This window comes from Pygocentrus nattereri, chromosome 19 (genome assembly GCF_015220715.1).
Source record: "Pygocentrus nattereri isolate fPygNat1 chromosome 19, fPygNat1.pri, whole genome shotgun sequence".
NCBI classification, from domain to species: Eukaryota; Metazoa; Chordata; class Actinopteri; order Characiformes; family Serrasalmidae; genus Pygocentrus; species Pygocentrus nattereri.
This window is the reverse complement of record NC_051229.1, coordinates 34,869,082-34,885,844: the sequence shown is the minus strand read 5'-3', so window position 1 is coordinate 34,885,844 and position 16,763 is coordinate 34,869,082. Positions and strand designations below refer to the sequence as shown.

General features: G+C 41.4%; 1 protein-coding gene across 2 annotated transcripts in view; it reads right to left on the bottom strand.

Annotated features, from left to right (window-relative positions):
• Positions 1-8,561: 8,561 nt before the first annotated feature.
• Positions 8,562-16,763, bottom strand: part of LOC108424055 (SH2B adapter protein 2) — a 60,213-nt gene continuing 52,011 nt past the window's right edge. For both annotated transcript variants that reach the window (XM_017691814.2, XM_017691815.2), the window contains exons 8-9: positions 15,332-15,503; positions 8,562-10,590 (exon numbers count right to left, since the gene is read on the bottom strand). In XM_017691814.2, the coding sequence (XP_017547303.1) occupies positions 10,280-10,590; positions 15,332-15,503 (483 nt within the window). In that variant the 3' untranslated portion in view covers positions 8,562-10,279. The remainder of the gene's footprint in view (positions 10,591-15,331; positions 15,504-16,763) is intronic.

Sequence of the window (16,763 nt, the reverse complement as noted above, 5' to 3'; positions counted from 1 at the left end):
CATCCTGGTCGGTGGTCGGCTCTCCGAAGCAGTTTCTTTCTTGTACAGCATCCAGAAACCTGTGCACTGAGAAGTGGCTCTCTGCGACTGACCACCGTTTCTCAGCACCCCACTCAGAATTGGGCCGTTACTACAGAAAATTAAAGCTACATCAAGGCCAAAGAAAGCCACAGCAGATCACATCTGCCGTGAAACTTACACAGACAAAGGCAGTCACTCCTTTGGATAAGCAGACAAATGCTAATAGTCTGTTACCTCGCGTAAATGTTACTGGCCTAGTCTGTTTTCTACGGAAAGCCAACAGTGCCAAAACGCCTTACGAACAATCGCCTGCACGAGTGAAAATATACGCGTCCACACGTGAAAAATGCAAGTGTGCAGTGTAACAAATTACGTGTTTAGACGTCTTACATCCAATCAGTAAAGCTGTATATGAATAAATCTGCATTTTAATAAGGGAGCGTGACATCACCTGACTAGACGCAGCGTATGGTATGCCATATTCACGAGGCGCTTACGTGTTACAACGTGAATGAAAGCATTTTAGCAAAACTGTTTTCTGATTTTTTTTTTTTTTTTTTGCAATTTCGGTCTATATTAGACCAAAAAAACGAAGGGTTTTTTCATATTTTGGAAAAAGGGATTTTAGTATAGTGTTGTGCTCAGGAAATAGTTTTCAGCCTTCATTAATATGATCTTATTCAGACCACACCGTTCTTTGAGAAAGTCATATTTTGAAAATTTGGCCTTGGAGCACTGGCACCACATTTTATATCAGAATAGAAAAAAACTGGATTTCTGACTGTTGGTCTAAGGCCCATACTCACAACTGGTGTGGCTGAGAGATACTGTTTCGCTGTTACTTTATTAGCATGATCTTACTCAGGAAACATTAATCTATTAGAAAATTGGCTTTATGAAGGAAAATAGGTCTCTGAACCAAAATCAGCACAAGTAGTATTGCTGAGATTTTGTACTGGTACTTTATTGATGTCATTCTATGGATGCGTGAATCTTTAAGAAAAGTGGCATTATGAGGAAAAATATAACTCTTTGAACTACTTGCAACACATTTTGTACCAGGTGTAAACAAAATCAGATTTCAGATGTCTATACTAAAATTATTATAGAATTAGTATTAGTTGCTAGGTTTTATACTGGTATTTTTTAAATATAATCTTACTGGGGTACTTTTTGTGTGTGGTCATAGTGCCCAATGGGACGTGCTAGGGAAGCCAGGACAATAGGAGTTCTAGTTTAATAGCCACACCTTTTATTAGTCTATGAAACCACCAAATAAGTGCTGTTTGTCTGCAGGACTCTTAAGGAAGACTCAGTCCACCTCTTTCCAGCTTCGAGCAAAGCCAATAGTCATTATCATACTTACTCAGGACACATTATGCACTGCTGTTGTCTGATCCACATGTAACACACCAGCACCATGTCAGTGTCACTGCAGTGTTAAGAAAGATCCACCACCCAAATAGTACCTGCTCTGTGGTGGTCCTGTGGGAGTCCTGACCACTGAAGAACAGAGTAACAAAGTATGCAGTGAAACAGATGGACTACAGTCTGTAACTGTACTACAAAGTGAAACTATATGGTCAGTGGAGCTGATAAAATGGACAATGAGTGTAAAAACAAGGAGGTGGACTTAATGAAGTGGCTGGTCAGTGTATATATATGCACTTATGGATATATTTAATAACATAGAGCTGTGGTTCTGGGTGGCACATGGTACAGTGGGTAACGCCATCGCACAGCAAAAAGGTCCTGGGTTCGATTCTCTGGCTAGGCAAACAGGGTCCTTTCTGTTTGGAGTTTGTATGTTCACCCCGTGTCTGCAGGAGTTTCCTCCTGCAGTCCAAAGACATGCAGTCAGGCCAACTGGACATGCTAAATTGCCCCAGTGTGTGTGGGTGTATAAATGTGTATGTCTGTGTGTTTGTGTGTGTGAAACGTGTCTGTCTACCTGTCCAGGGTGTTTCCTGCCTGCCACCCAATGACCACTGGGATAGACTCCTGCACCCCCGTGACCCGGGAGGATAAGCGGCTTAGATAATGGATGGAGCTGTGGTTCTTGTGCTCTCAACACACCTGATTCAAATATACTCATTAACAAGTCTTTGTGTGGATATGTTAGAGCAGGGAAAGCACTAAGCTGTGCAGGCCTGGATACTGCAGGAGAAGGGCTGTGAAACACTACACTGGGCATTAAATAAGCACAAAGCATAATGAGCTCACACTCAGCGTTTCATGTTTAAAAGCTCAGAATAAGAAGAAAATACTGTTATTTTTTATGAATACAATTCCATAGTTTTAGTGTTCTGTTATATCTATTGAAATACAAACCCCATTCCAAAAATTGGCACGATGCAGCACGATGTAACGAGGCAGAATAACTCGAGAAACGAGAAAGTGAGGCTTTACCGTGAGAGTTTTTCATACAGTTTTCCGGCACTTTTCGTGTTTCAGTAGTTATTGCGGAAATACCCGAAGTCGAACAGGGCGTAATGATTGGTCGGACTCTGCAAAATCTGCCTAGCAACCAAGATGCATTTTGATTGGTCACATTTGGGCCAATACCTTTAAAGAAATAAGAAAAAACCGTCATGTGTGTCGTCGGTTTGTTCCGTCAGTGTTCCGCACACCAGCTCCCACAGAAGGAGCGGTTTTCCGTACAGTGTTTCCCTGTTTCCCTAAAGCTTTATTCAATTTAATTGCGTAAAATATACATTAACTGATTATTCTGATTATAAAATGTAATTAATATAAACAATATGTGTCCCTGGGTTTCCCCACCTGCCATGTTCTAACTACTGCAGTTACACTTATATGATATGCCATTAAACAGTGAATATATTGATTATAATGTCGATTAATCCCGTTTCAGCCTTTGCCCCTACCACTTAGCCCTACCCCTCCGTTTGGCGTGTTCATGACAGGTGTAGGGTGTCCTGAATTTTGTTGAGATTGCAGGGTAGGGGAACTGCAGCACCATTTAAGGTGGAACGGGACAATTTGAACAAGAAGCTGTTGAACAGCTGACTTCAGCTTTCTAACACAGAAGAATTAGGGGTGGCTGATAATAAATAACTGTCATATTACGCCTCTTTAAAGACATGATTACTTAAATTTACCCCCCTCTGCTGTCACTGCAGACTGGCAGGGTTGCCTACAGAGCAGCGCTAGTAGCTGTTAACGAACTGATGTTCTTTATATTTGAGTGACCCGTTTCATAGAGGAAGATTTCAACCACAACCCATTTTAAGTCAGTTCCAAGGAGCAATGTGTCACTCAAAAACAAGGGCAAGGCAAAAATGAGAAACGGGACTGGGCCTATGAGAAGTTTAAATCCTGTTTTGGGGGTTTGAGGGGTAAATGACACTGTGGAGGGAAAAACTCAGAGAACCTGAGCTGGGAAAGCAGAATCTGACAGAAATATCACGTCTAAACTGTAAAGCAGGTGAGAGCTGGAGTCCAGCACAGTGTGCTGATTTCTCTGCTCATACTCATTGACTAAATCTGCTTCAAATAGTTTTGCTCCGTTCAAGAGAAAATTCCTGAGTGAGAATTGTTCACAGCGGCGGTGATAGGAACCAGACGTTCCTGGGTCCACAACTTTGGGGCAGTCGTGGGCTGGAGGTTAGGGATCTGGCCCTGTGACCGGAAGGTTGCCGGTTCAATCCCCAGCGCCGACAGTCCATGACTGAGGTGTCCTTGAGCAAGACACCTAACCCCCAACTGCTCCCTGGGCGCTGTGGATAGGGCTGCCCACCGCTCTGGGCAAGTGTGCTCACTGCCCCCTAGTGTGTGTGTGGTGTTTCACTTGCATGGATGGGTTAAATGCGGAGATGGAATTTCCCCGGTTGTGGGATCAAAATAGTATAACTTAAACTTAAACGTCTGAAGAGTTTCATGTCTCTAAAAGCTACAAATAATACGGTGGTGAAAATGCTACAGGGTGCTTATAATGTTGTTTTAATAATGTTTTGTGATCATTTTTTGTCCTAAGACTTATTTTCAAATCCATTGATATTAGGGAGGCAGACGTGGAAAACATATTTTTCTGATTTTAACTATTATCAGAAAGTAAGAAGACACAGCTTAACTGGTTGTTTTGGATGGTAAATAAAACAGCTGTATTTGTGATGTAGAGATCATCAGTACAGCAATCTGAGTTTCTCTACACTGAACCATTTCACACCAAACCTCTCTGAATGACTTTTTTACTCACAATCCCAACAACTGAGTTATTCAGAAATGATGGGAAATCAGTGAAGTTCCTTTTTGCGTTGAATCCGGTGAGTTTGAGCTGGAAAATCACCAAACTGCTCTAACCTCTACATCTAGGAGGACCGTACCGTATCCTCCTCTGGAGCAGTTTTTGGTTAGGAGTCCTGCTTATGAACCAATAGCAGTAGCCGGATGATCTCAGCTGGGATCCAAACAATCTCTCGCTTTAATGGCAGCTCTCTGAGTGCAGGTCTACCACCAAAACACTGCATGTCATATGTGCTTCCTCAGAGAGATCTGCCCAGACCACCTAACAATGCCACGAAGAAGCTTTGATCAAAACCACATTTGCTTAAAATGACATTCATGTTCATAGAAAATGGGCATCACTGCTAAATGCTGAATGTGTACTTCGGTGGCGTCTGGCTGAGAATTTGCAGCTGAACAGTTAAAATTAGACCTGATGTAGCAACTCAGGCTGATGATGATTCATAAGCAAGTTAATAAGAATTGAGTCAGAAATCTTTCAGGTGTTGAATATAGAGCATAGGATTCAGAGTAAATAAGATCAAACTACAGGTGAGGCAGTTACACTCAGGAGGAGGTGGGACTGTGACTGAATCAGCTCCACACCTCGAATATTGTAGCTCACTTGCAGTTCCAACCAATAAAAACCAACTGATTGTTATTAATATGATCATATACTGTTCATTAGATTTAGTGTCAATCGATTCGTAATCGCAGCTTTAGGTGTAAATTTGTATACAGCTGTAATATTTCAGTCCATGTACAAATGAAACCGATGTGTAAACAGATGTTGATGCACTCATTCATTTGAACATTGCAGGGTAGGTAGTGTAGATGGTGAGAGGATCAGTGCGGTGTTGGGTTTAACGCTTTGGCGCCCCCTGGTGGATATAATGATAACAATACAGATGATCCAGCTCAGCGTCTTTAACTGCGTTATTATGCGTTATCTACAGTTATCTACAGTATCTACATCTAACTGTTATCTACAGTTACAGACTGTAGTCCATCTGTTTCTCTTTCTCTGTTTAAAAACTCCAGCAGCACTGCTGTATCTGATCCACTTGTACCAGAACAACACACACTAACACACCACCACCATGTCAGTGTTACTGCAGTGCTGAGATTGATCCACCACCCAAATAGTTCCTGCTCTGTGAGGGTCCATGAGGATCCTGACCACTGAAGAACAGGGTAAAAGGTGGCTAACAAAGTATCAGAGAAACAGATGGACTACAGTCTGTAACTGTAGAACTACAAAGTGCAGCTATACAGTAAGTGGAGCTGATAAAATAGACAATGAGTGTAGAACCAATGAGGTGGTCAGAATGTTATGCCTGATCAGTGTGTATACACACACTATTCTATATCCTAGTATGACAGTATTAGTATTATTGTTAGCGTTAGTCTTCACTCTGTGGACAGCTTCTTTTTGTGAAACCGAGAAAAAAAAATCATTTGTAAACAGGTCGTTCACAGATTTTATTCACAGAAATATAAAGTAGTATGTCAAGTACATCACTTTGTACAAAATTGCACAGACTCTTCAAAACTCAGGGTTACAAAAAGAAGAGAGAATGACATGACCCAACAGAAAACGGGTATGGACATAAACAAACTGACAAAAGGGGCTTTATTCATTTATTTAATTATCTAGAGGTGTGGGGGTGGGGTTGGTGGTGATGATACACAAATAAAAACTCTGTAGGAAAATGATATTTACAAATGGCTGAGAAATAAATACATTTCAAAAAATACAATTCAGATTGGCACATGTACCACTGTGAGTTCCATTTCTCTCCCAGTCTGCCTAGTGTTCATTTGAACCCAGGTGTGTGGGTAGGGGGGGTGTACCCTCTAAACCCAGCCATTTACACTGTCAATACTGAAGAGATTCAAAATTACACATGAAAACACACAGCTCAAACTGGGTATCGACTAACCAATCAGCACTTAAAAACCCATTAAAGCTCATTACTGGTTAGTTACTGCGGTTATTCTTCTAGCTCTGCTATACTATCCTTATCCCTTTATCCATAAGGGTTAGGGTTCAATAATATCCCAGCTAGTACTGTGTATCAATGAACAGAGGCCTAGACAGTATGTACAAAGTAACAGATGATAAGGTATTAAAGGGTAAACCTCGACTTGAAGTGACAGTTCAGCGACAAATCAAATTCACACATTTCTCCCCTTGAACAAAAGTGATATATTTCTGTATAATTAAATGGTTAAGGTGTAAAAAGTCATTCAGAGTGGTTTGGTGTGAAAGAAGATTCTGAACTGTTCACAGTGGAGGTGATAGGAACCAGATGTCTGAAGAGTATATGCTGCCTGATATCTGAGACATTGTTTTACAATTGTTTTGAGATAAGCTCTTGGCCTACAATGTATTTTGAAGTGCTATTCATGGTGGAGGGATACATGCAATGTGTTGTGAGGCAAAATAGTCCCCATATAAAACATTTTTTCACATATATTTGCATTTTTACCCATGTCAATATTCCATATAAAACTCAGAAGACACAAATAGGTTCACTGGTGGTTTTGGATAGTACATAAAATTTCTATATTAGTGTTGTAGTCATGGCGACCCCTGGTTCCTATCATCGCCACTGTAAAGAAATCTGAGGCGCTGCAATCAACCATTTGACACCACACCACTCTGAATGACTGTTTACATTCCAAACGCACACTAAATTTTAGGGAATTTTGAAAGATTTGTGGAATTCCCCTTTAAAGCCACCATACTCCAGACATGCAGCGTCAAAAACTGAAAGCCAGTTTTTAATAAAGGTGCACACCAGTGTCGCCAGCGGGTCTTAACAATGTTCAGCTTCTTTAAGCACCACAGCAATTTGCTCAGTGTTTTTCCATAATAAATGTTGACGACACAAGTTTTTATTCACCTTATATCACTCAGCTCAAAAACGTGAGTGTAGAGGTAGCTGATAAATTCACAAATTATATTGAAGGTTTATCCTAATAAATCTATAATAGTAGACTGAAATGCAGCTGAGCTCAGCCCTGTGATATAGTTGTGCTTTACACTCTACACTATGCAATGTTTCTGGTGTGCAGTGGCCTGTACAAGTCTGCTACTACTGATATTAGCTATGTGTTTAGCATTTAGCAAAGTACGTTTGTCCATTTCCATAGATGACAGTAACAATACAACGTATTGCTGTTGTCGGAAGAAAACCTTGCATCTTCATTTTTGACGTTTTTCAGTTTTTGACATAATTTGAAAATGCCTGCAGTCCTTTCACACAGTGTATAAATTTCATGAAGAACGGGCCAAAAGAAACGACCTAAAATGGCTTGGGGGGAAAAAAGTCTGGTTCCACTGACTTACATTAAAAGTACAGTATGCTTTTTCCTTCTCCTATAAAGTTAGCATTTTGGAGATTTTCCTCCAACAACAGTGATATACAATACTGTATAGAAGCTAATTGTGTTGTTCTGTCAGCACTAGCACTGTTAGCTTGCGGCTAGTGTGTCAGAGTGGGGCTAACATTTTAGCATTTGGCTAGAGCATTAGATTGGGACACGATGTAACACCACAAACTATGATGTTTGTATCAAATATTGTACTTCTGTAACGCTGAATGCTTATTAACTGCGAAAGGAAACTGACATTTTCCGCCACTCCTTATTTTTATCCAAAAAATGTATCGAATCGAGACGCCACTAACCACTCACCCACCAATCGTTACATCCCTGACCAGTACCATAACGTGTCACAAATCAGATAAGTGGGCAAGTTTGATTCTGGCGTGGCTACAGTCGTTCGTGCCCAGAAGTCCACAACTGGTCCTCTCCCACTTCACTCAAGACAATACTAGCCAACGTAGGCATCTGTTAGCTACCATAGCGCTCTCCTCCAAGTGTGTTGAGCTGCCCAATGACACTGCATTAACAGCAGTTCAAATCTTGGTGATGGGGGAGACCTTGGTAGCGAGTGGAATTAGCAATTACTAAATTGGGGAGAATTAAAAAAAGATGGAGCTATAGGAGTTTAAAACGGCGCCTCATGTATGTCCATGACGCCTCCCTTCGCGGGCGCCCTCTGCGGTTTAGCAGTCCTGTTTTTAATATAACGAGGGGAATAGGAAGTGGCCAGGCTTCTCTTAAACGGGCTCTGAAACTTCTTCTTTGATATTAGTAACATGCTAACCAGCTACCATGAGTGATATAAGTGATGACTTCAAAACAGGGAACTTTATACTCACTGTTATCAAGTTAACCAATTACTATGTCTGTATTTTGACTGATCTATAACAAACATCACACAAAGGTAGATAACTGGGTGTTTATTACTGCTGACAGTGTGAGAAGCCGTTTTGATTTAACATCATACGCTGAGCTCAGAGTTCAGAACACCATCCTGACCTTCCGAGTAGGAATTTCTAGCTGAGGAGCATTTAAAATTTTTTTTCTAGTTGGTCGTGGGAGTTACGAGCTTCAGCTGAGCATAGCATAAGTATCTACTACTTGTTAGCTACATTAGCCTCTCTGCTTCACTGCAAAACTAAAGGAGGTAATTAGTCTTGGCTAATTATCTGCATCTGGGATAAGGAGAAAACTGTGTAAACTTGACTTTGTGCTGAAGTATTCCTATAATGGGGATAAGTGGACTGCTAGGATTCTTGATATGAACATTGAGTATAGTTGTGAACGGTTAGGCTTGTGAATGCATGGACAATAATGTACCAGCATTGGATTTACTTGCTAAGAAATGTGACGTAGAGTTTCTGTTTGCTGATATAGTGCAATAAAGTGTGGCTGATGTACAGGAGCTGATCCGTAGTGCATTGTACCCGCCGCCCAAAAACGAGCCAAGCACTCTTTGTTGGCTTAGTTAATTGCAACCATTCGCTTCTGGAGGACTGACCCTGTTCACCCCAGCTGGCCGGAGCAGCCACGTTCAACTTGTGGGAAGCCATGTCCACAAAGCCCCAGAGTCGGTTGGCGGGGGGGGGGTATCCGGGATGTTCTATCAACAGCTTCATAAACATAAGTGGAGACACTCGGGGGAAATCGATTTGGCTGGGGAGCTTTTAACTTTTTTGATCAGTTAGCAGGGCCGGAGGACAGCGGGGGTGGGAGAAAAAGGCCGAGCAAGGGGGCATCTGCAGGAAACGGCTTGATGAAGGTTAAGCGCTGTCAGATGTCTCGCCACGACAGCTTCCTCTCCGGAAAGGAAAAGCTCCGTATCGAAACACAGCAGAGCAGGATCGTCCTAACTTTGCAGATGAATGAAGAAAACAGAAAGAAAAGCAAACAGTGAGTCCTTGAAGCCAAGCTGCACGATCCTTGGTGGTGGAGGGACCTTTTACCTTTGCTTTCAGGAATTTGTGTAATTTGAAAAACTGTTGTGTAGGAAATATTATTCAAATAAAAATAGTCTGCAAAGAACAACCAAATTCCTGAAGAAGCGCATGTATCCTAGTATTAAATTTGGATACATCCTTTCTGTAGGGCAATGCTCGTGGTCCTGGAAAACCCCTGTTTGGCACATTTTATTGTTTCAGATGCTCTAACAAACCTACTATCAGCTCAGGAACGGCTTGTTATTTAGCCAGCAGTGTAAAAGTGAAGGTGATAACTGAAGTGAAATGATTTTGGATTTTTTTTTTTTAATCATGAATTGTAATACATTCTATAAAGTATGCACTCATTTTTTGGCCAAAATACAATTTTCAGGCTGTTTTTAAACATATAAAACCAAGAAAAAATCTTTGGTATTGTTTTTTATTGTGTATATTGCACTTCTGCATTAACAGTTCCTCCAAGTGTTAAAAAAAATCTGAATCGTACCAAAATAATTTGAATTGTTTGAGATTTCTTGACAGTTCCTGAAGAATTGCATCAAACTGCTGTGAGGTCAGATATTTTACGTCCCTAGGAGCTGATTAGTTGGATCAGGTGTGGTGGGAGCAGGGAAAACAACAAAATATGAAGGGCAGGGGTTCTTCAGGACCACCACTGCAAGAGTTCAGGGCAGCTGGACCTTTCAGTAGAAAGAGTATTGGTTCTCCACAGCTCTTGTCCTCCGTGTGCCATCACCATCATGGTACTCCTCTGCGCCGCCAGCAGGGGGCTCCAGCAGCCTCTCTGCGCTGTTGCTCCGGCTGTGGAGGCCTCCACCCAGGCCTCCTGGTGGCTGAGCCGTGGGGGAGGAAGAGGAGCTGGAGGAGAGCGGGCCGTCGGATGAGGGGGCCGCTGGAGGCTGCGGGACGCCAGGGAGGTGGGGGTGGTTCAGCTGGGCGGCTTCTGTCCGGCAGCTGGGCGCCTCACGTGGAGGAGTGGGAACGTGGGGAACGTCTGTGAAGTGAACACAGTAAAAAATCAAGGAAAAATGAGATTTACATAAATTTCCCCCTTACGCCAAATGTAGTTAATCAGCCAAGAGAATTCTAGTGCTTGCAGTTTTTTAGGTTATAAGGTTAATTTGGCTAATAAGTAATGGAAGCCCAACAAACTGAGCAAACTGCATGTCTATCATCACACAGTCACCTCAAACGGGCTGTCGAGCTGTTAAGCAAGTCTATTTGAGATTGTTTATGTGGTTCCTGACACTGTTATCGAAAATGGATACAAGTGCAGACAAAATTCAGACTTCAAGACGCCTACGACTGTTTTTAATTCAGCTAATGTACTATTGACCCTCTTTATAGATAACAGTAGGTCATACAGTGTCAGTAGCCACTTAAGTAAGTCTTTTTGAGATAACTTAAATCATCATTGCAGTTTAAGGCAGTTTAAGCGTTATAATTTAGGCATGGAGTTAGCAGTTAGCACAATGCTAATTTGTAGGAGTGTAAGATTTCACAAAATTTCTTATAGAATGTAATACACTAGTGTCCTAATTCTACACTTTTTTGATACAGCAGAAATAAAGACCGGCCCAATGTGCCGGATGTTAAGTCTTCTAGAAGCATTCAGCATTATAATAGCACAAACAAAGGTTGTGCTAAATAGTGTCCCAGTTAAATGCTCTAGAAACAAGCTAATATGTTAGCACCAAGCCTACACAGTGGCTACAGGCTAACATTCCAGCTAGAAAAACCAGCACAGACCAGCAGGCCCAGTTACCAGCAAAACCAGCATAGGTCGTGTTTTGAAACTGGTATACTGGTCAGCAGCAAAGGAAGTTATTATGCTGACCACTAGTATAACCTGTATATCTTTGCTGTCATCAAAGTACATCAAAGTACCCATTGATGTATACATTGTCTCTAAATTTCACGATGAATGGACCAACAGAAATGACCCAAAATGACTGGTTCCTTTAATTTACATTCAAAGTAGCTTACGTTTTTTTCTTCTCCTGTAAAGTTACATTTTGGATATACAAGGTTTTGTTCTGACAACAGCAATATGTTGCTTTTTGGATGCTAGTATGCTAAACCAGCACCAGACTAGCACTAGACTAGCATAAACCAGCTTAGGCCAGCATAAAAAGCAAGCTGGTCTGTGCTGTTTTTGTCTAGCAGGGATGCAAAGCATGATACAATAATATCATACAGTGCGATACAGTTCAACACCATACGTTACGCTGCAACACAAAACAACAAAATACAGTATGTTATATTTTTACGTCCCTACTAATTTGCGCAGTTAGTGTTGCTTCCATTACTAAGCTTCCATTAGTCTCGTAGCTCCAGCTCCAGGGATCTTTAGCAAAACTAAAAAGAGTTAGCAAAAAGTTTTGCTTTGAATGTAACACTTTATTTGATTCATGTTACTTAAATAGGCAACTGATTTTTCATTCAAGAACCTGAAAAGGCAAATTGGCCCATTAAAGAACAATCTTATTGATATTGCGACATTTTCTCATAGAAAATACTGGAAATGTGCTAGTGTGGTTCAGGAATTCATCTAGCCCAAACAGTGTAAGCATCGGTTTAAAACTAAAAGCTTATTGGGCTCCCGAGTGGCGCAACCGTCTAAGTGTTGGCCCTATCATCAGGAGATCGCGAGTTCGATCCCTGGTAATGCTACAGCCGTCCATAGCCGGGAGTCCAAAAGAGCACAATTGGCCTCTCTCTAGGTGGGTAGGATTGCCACCCCTTCTCCCGCATCACTCAATGTGATGCTAGTCAGTGCAGGTGTAGGTTAGCTGAGAGAACAGATCTGGTGGTCGGCGCTTTCCTCCGAGTGTGCTCGGTTGTCCCGTGACGTTGAGTGAGCGGCAGTTCGAAAAGAAGCGGTGGCTGGTTTCATAGGTCTCAGAGGAAGCCTGTGCTAGCCTTCACCCTCCTAGCTTTGGTAGCATCATGTGATTGGGGGAGTCCTAACTGGCGGGTGGAATTGGAGACGACTAAATTGGGGGAGAAAATCGGGTAAAAATGTTAAATAAATAAATAAATAAAAGCTTACTGTCCAATTTAGCTGTAAAGAATCTGATAAATTCATGACCTCTAGGTAAAATATCACAAACAATAAGCGTTGGTTGAAGGGCTGTGATGATTACATGATTATAATCAACTACTTAATTTAAAATGAAGCTGGGTTCAGCAGTCTGAACATTCTCCACAAGGGGGCGCTATTAGCACTCGTCACTTTTGACTTACAAAGCTCAAAAGAGCGATCAGATCAGACATGCTGTTCATCAGGTATTGGAACAGAGGACTCAGACAGGATTAAACAGTAGGGACGATATAGAAGTAAGTTCAATAAATGTTTAGCGGTATGTTTTCGTAGGCAATAGCTGGTTTACTGAACTTACAGCCAAATTCTTATTCAAGCCACTGAAATAACTTTGGTAAGCGAACATAAATCTCATTCAGTGTTGATGCCTTAGCGAGTCATTTCATTATAGGGGCATTTCATAGCGTGCATGGATCTGCTAAACCGGTTAGCTAACCTGTTACTCCACTTTATTCTGTGTTCATCTGCTACACTGACCAACTCAGTGACCGAGGACATGTTCAGTGTCCAAACGTTCAGTGTCTTTCAGTACGTTTTAGTTTTCAGTCAAAAACTAATTTAAAAAATGAACAAACTGACATGCTTATTGCACTCCTGTGAAATATGTGTGTTAGGTATTTGGAGGTGAGTGTGTGACGGGACATGCCGAGGCCCATGAGAACAGAGGGGCTCTGTGCTGCCTCTGAGGCCAGGGTGCAGAAAAAGGGGGCCTCAGGAGTGAAACCGCCCCCGTCCCAATGGATAGCATTCATCTGCTGTGGCTGGCCTGGCACGGAGAAGGGAAAGAGCGAGAGAACGAGGGAGGGATGGAGCGAGGTAGTTTTCACAGGTTCACTGAGTTTCTGTTGCTTGTGTGCTCCGTCAGGCAGGCTCTGCCATCCATCACACACACACACACACTACAGCAATGTAGTCTGCAGCTTGCCAGTCAGCTCTCTGTATCCCCATCAGACTCTCTCTCTCTCTCTTTGCATCCCTCATTCGATCTCTGTTTATTCCCTCCATTCATATACTAGCGGTAGTGATATGTTTCCCGCCAGGGCTCAGTGGATGATGGGAAAAGCAGTGCAGCAGAAAAACTGACAAAAACACACTGATGAGCATGTTGTGCTCTACACAGTAGGAATACAGAGGTTTGTCAGTATCACTGGTCATTAGTGATGTCCTGCCAGTTCAGTTCAGTAGTATCTGTGACCCTGCTTACAGTACCCATATTTAATGATGTGACCTGTGATGTAGGGAAAACTGTTGATTTTATAAAGGCTACCAAGCTTAACTTTGCATAATACCTTGTGTTTTTGAGTTATTGACATACAAATGTTAGAGCTCACCTTTTCATTTATTTCATTTCTGTTTAAAGCAGCCATTAAGTTATTCATTTTTCAGTGTCAGAAAGCAAGCAGGAAACATATTTGACAGAAAATGTCACATATAATATTTAAGAATTTTAACATGATGTTTACACAATGCCAAAATGATGTTGTGTTACACTGTTTTGGTTTACTTGGCGTATGTATTTTTGCTATACTAAACATTCAGATTATTTGTATATGACTGTATGTGTCTGTCTGCCCTGTGATGGACTGGCGACCTGTCCAGGGTGTTTCCTGCTTTCAGCAGAGATGGGCTCCAGAACCCCCTGCGATAATTTGTGTTAGTTTGTGGGTGTAAACATTCACTGATTTGGTTGTTATAGTGTAGTGGGTAACACCTCTGCCTTCGACGCTGTAGACAGGGGTTCAATCAACCTTTACTATACTAAGTACTTTAAGAGTCCTTTGGCAAGACTCCTAACACTACCTTCATCTACCTGTGTAAAATGATCAAACTGTAAGTCACTCTGGATAAGAGCGTCACACATCCCTCAAGCTCAGAGGTCTCTAGGGATTCCATTTCCAAGAATCCCCATGGGGGTCACATGATTCTCAGCTCTCCATCTTGCTCCAATCACCACTCTCTGTCACCTGAGTACTAACTAGTTACACCTGTTCTGGTATAATAAGCTTAGTATAAAGCCCAGGCTTTTAGTCTAGATCAGTGCGAGGTGTTGTCTCTTGTTTAAGAGCTACTGAGTGGTTTTTCTTCTGTCCATCATGATTTTTCCGGTTTTGACTCTAATTACTGTTTTGACTTTTGCCTTTTAGCCTTTGCCTTTTGGACTTTATTTACCTTGTTATGTTTACCTTGTATGTCTTTTTTGTCTCTTGACTTTGCTGAATTCGACCTTTGCCTGTTTTTGACCACATTCTTAGATTACGATTCAAACATTAAAGCCTCACTCTCTTTTTTTAACCTCGAGCGTCTGAGTTATTCTGCCTCGCTACAAAGAGTGCCTGCCAAATGTTTGGATGTTTCGGTAGGTCTGATATCCAATAACTACACAAGATGGATCTGAATGGAATGAAAAGACTTCTACATAGGCTAATCTTGCTCTTGTGATACTCCTTGACTCCTCTGAGGCATTTAAGGAACTGGTACCTCATCAAAGTGTCGAGACTAATGGTACTAGTGGTGCCTAAACAGCCAATCGATACCACAGATAAAATGAGAACTTTTAACTTCCACATAAAAATAACACTGCTATTTTGTATAGAAATTGGGATCTAGCAGTTTTTATTCATGTGTGCATTACCTGTAGGGCTGCGCTGCACCTGGACATATGAGCGCAGTGTGATGTCAGCCGAGCCGCCGGACTCCAGTGGGATGGGGTGGGCATGGAAGTGCCTCAGCATGTCGCACACCGTCTGGAACCAGAGGTGATGCACATGGCACTGTCCGTTTTCATTCACAGACAAGCGCAGGTGCTGCCGAAACACAAAGACACAAACAAGAGTGAGGGTTGACTTTAGTTACAGTAATTACACTGTACTAAACTGTACTGAAGAAGGATGTGCTGCAGGAATCAGCAATAAAAGGTTGTTCCCACATGACTGAAAGATCAGTTCCAGGAACTCACGAGGAACGTGTGAGGAACTCGCTGCTGAATGTGATACTCGAAACCCGCTGATGTTGACTGTTACTTTCAGTCACTTCATATTCGAACAAAACAGGAAAAAGCCAAGACAAAAATAGGTCAGAATCTATGTGACGTTCAGAGTCAGTAAACACAGATGAAGATGTGTCAATAAATAAAGTCCTATTGAGGATAGATGGAGTTTTTCCTAGAGAGGTTCCATAACTTAAATGACTACCACTGAGATCAGTTATTTACTTCAGTATGAATCTGTAGTGTGTAGCATGTAGAATCTGTAGTTTTTACAGTCTGACGGTAATAATTGTGGAGTGATTTTAATCCAGTATGAATCTGCAGCGTGTGTAGTTTTACAGTCTGACTGTAATAATTGTGGAGTGATTTTAATCCAGTGTTAATCTGCAGTGTGTGTAGTTTTACAGTCTGACGGTAATAATTGTGGAGTGATTTTAATCCAGTATGAATCTGCAGCGTGTGTAGTTTTACAGTCTGACTGTAATAATTGTGGAGTGATTTTAATCCAGTGTTAATCTGCAGTGTGTGTAGTTTTACAGTCTGACGGTAATAATTGTGGAGAGATTTTAATCCAGTGTGAATCTGCAGCGTGTGTTTTTTAATCCATTTAAGAAAGTACTCTAGTTAGTAGGTAGGAATGACAAATACATGCTTATTAGCAGCCAGTAAAAAGACCATAAGAAGAAAATGGATGCCCCCCTCACCCCACAAGATGAAATATTTTACAAAATATTGGGAACAGTGGATCTTAAACTATCCTCTCAGAGTAACTAGCTGGTAATTAAGTGGCCATGTATGAGCTATGTATGAAATATTATGGAACCCTTGACGTTTGTAAAATGGCCTTGTAACCATGCTCACATTTGTATTTATTATTATTTTTATTTATATATTATTTAATATTCCAGTATTAAATGTAAAATGAAGAAAGAAAAAAAAAAGTTTAAAAAAGGCTGATAATGCAGTACATGAGTGCTGGTCATAGGAGCAAGGTGGGAACGTTCCACATCCACAAGCAGACAGATCAGTTAACATACAGAACGAGAGCAGGTTTGTCAATTAGGGTTACATTGCAGCA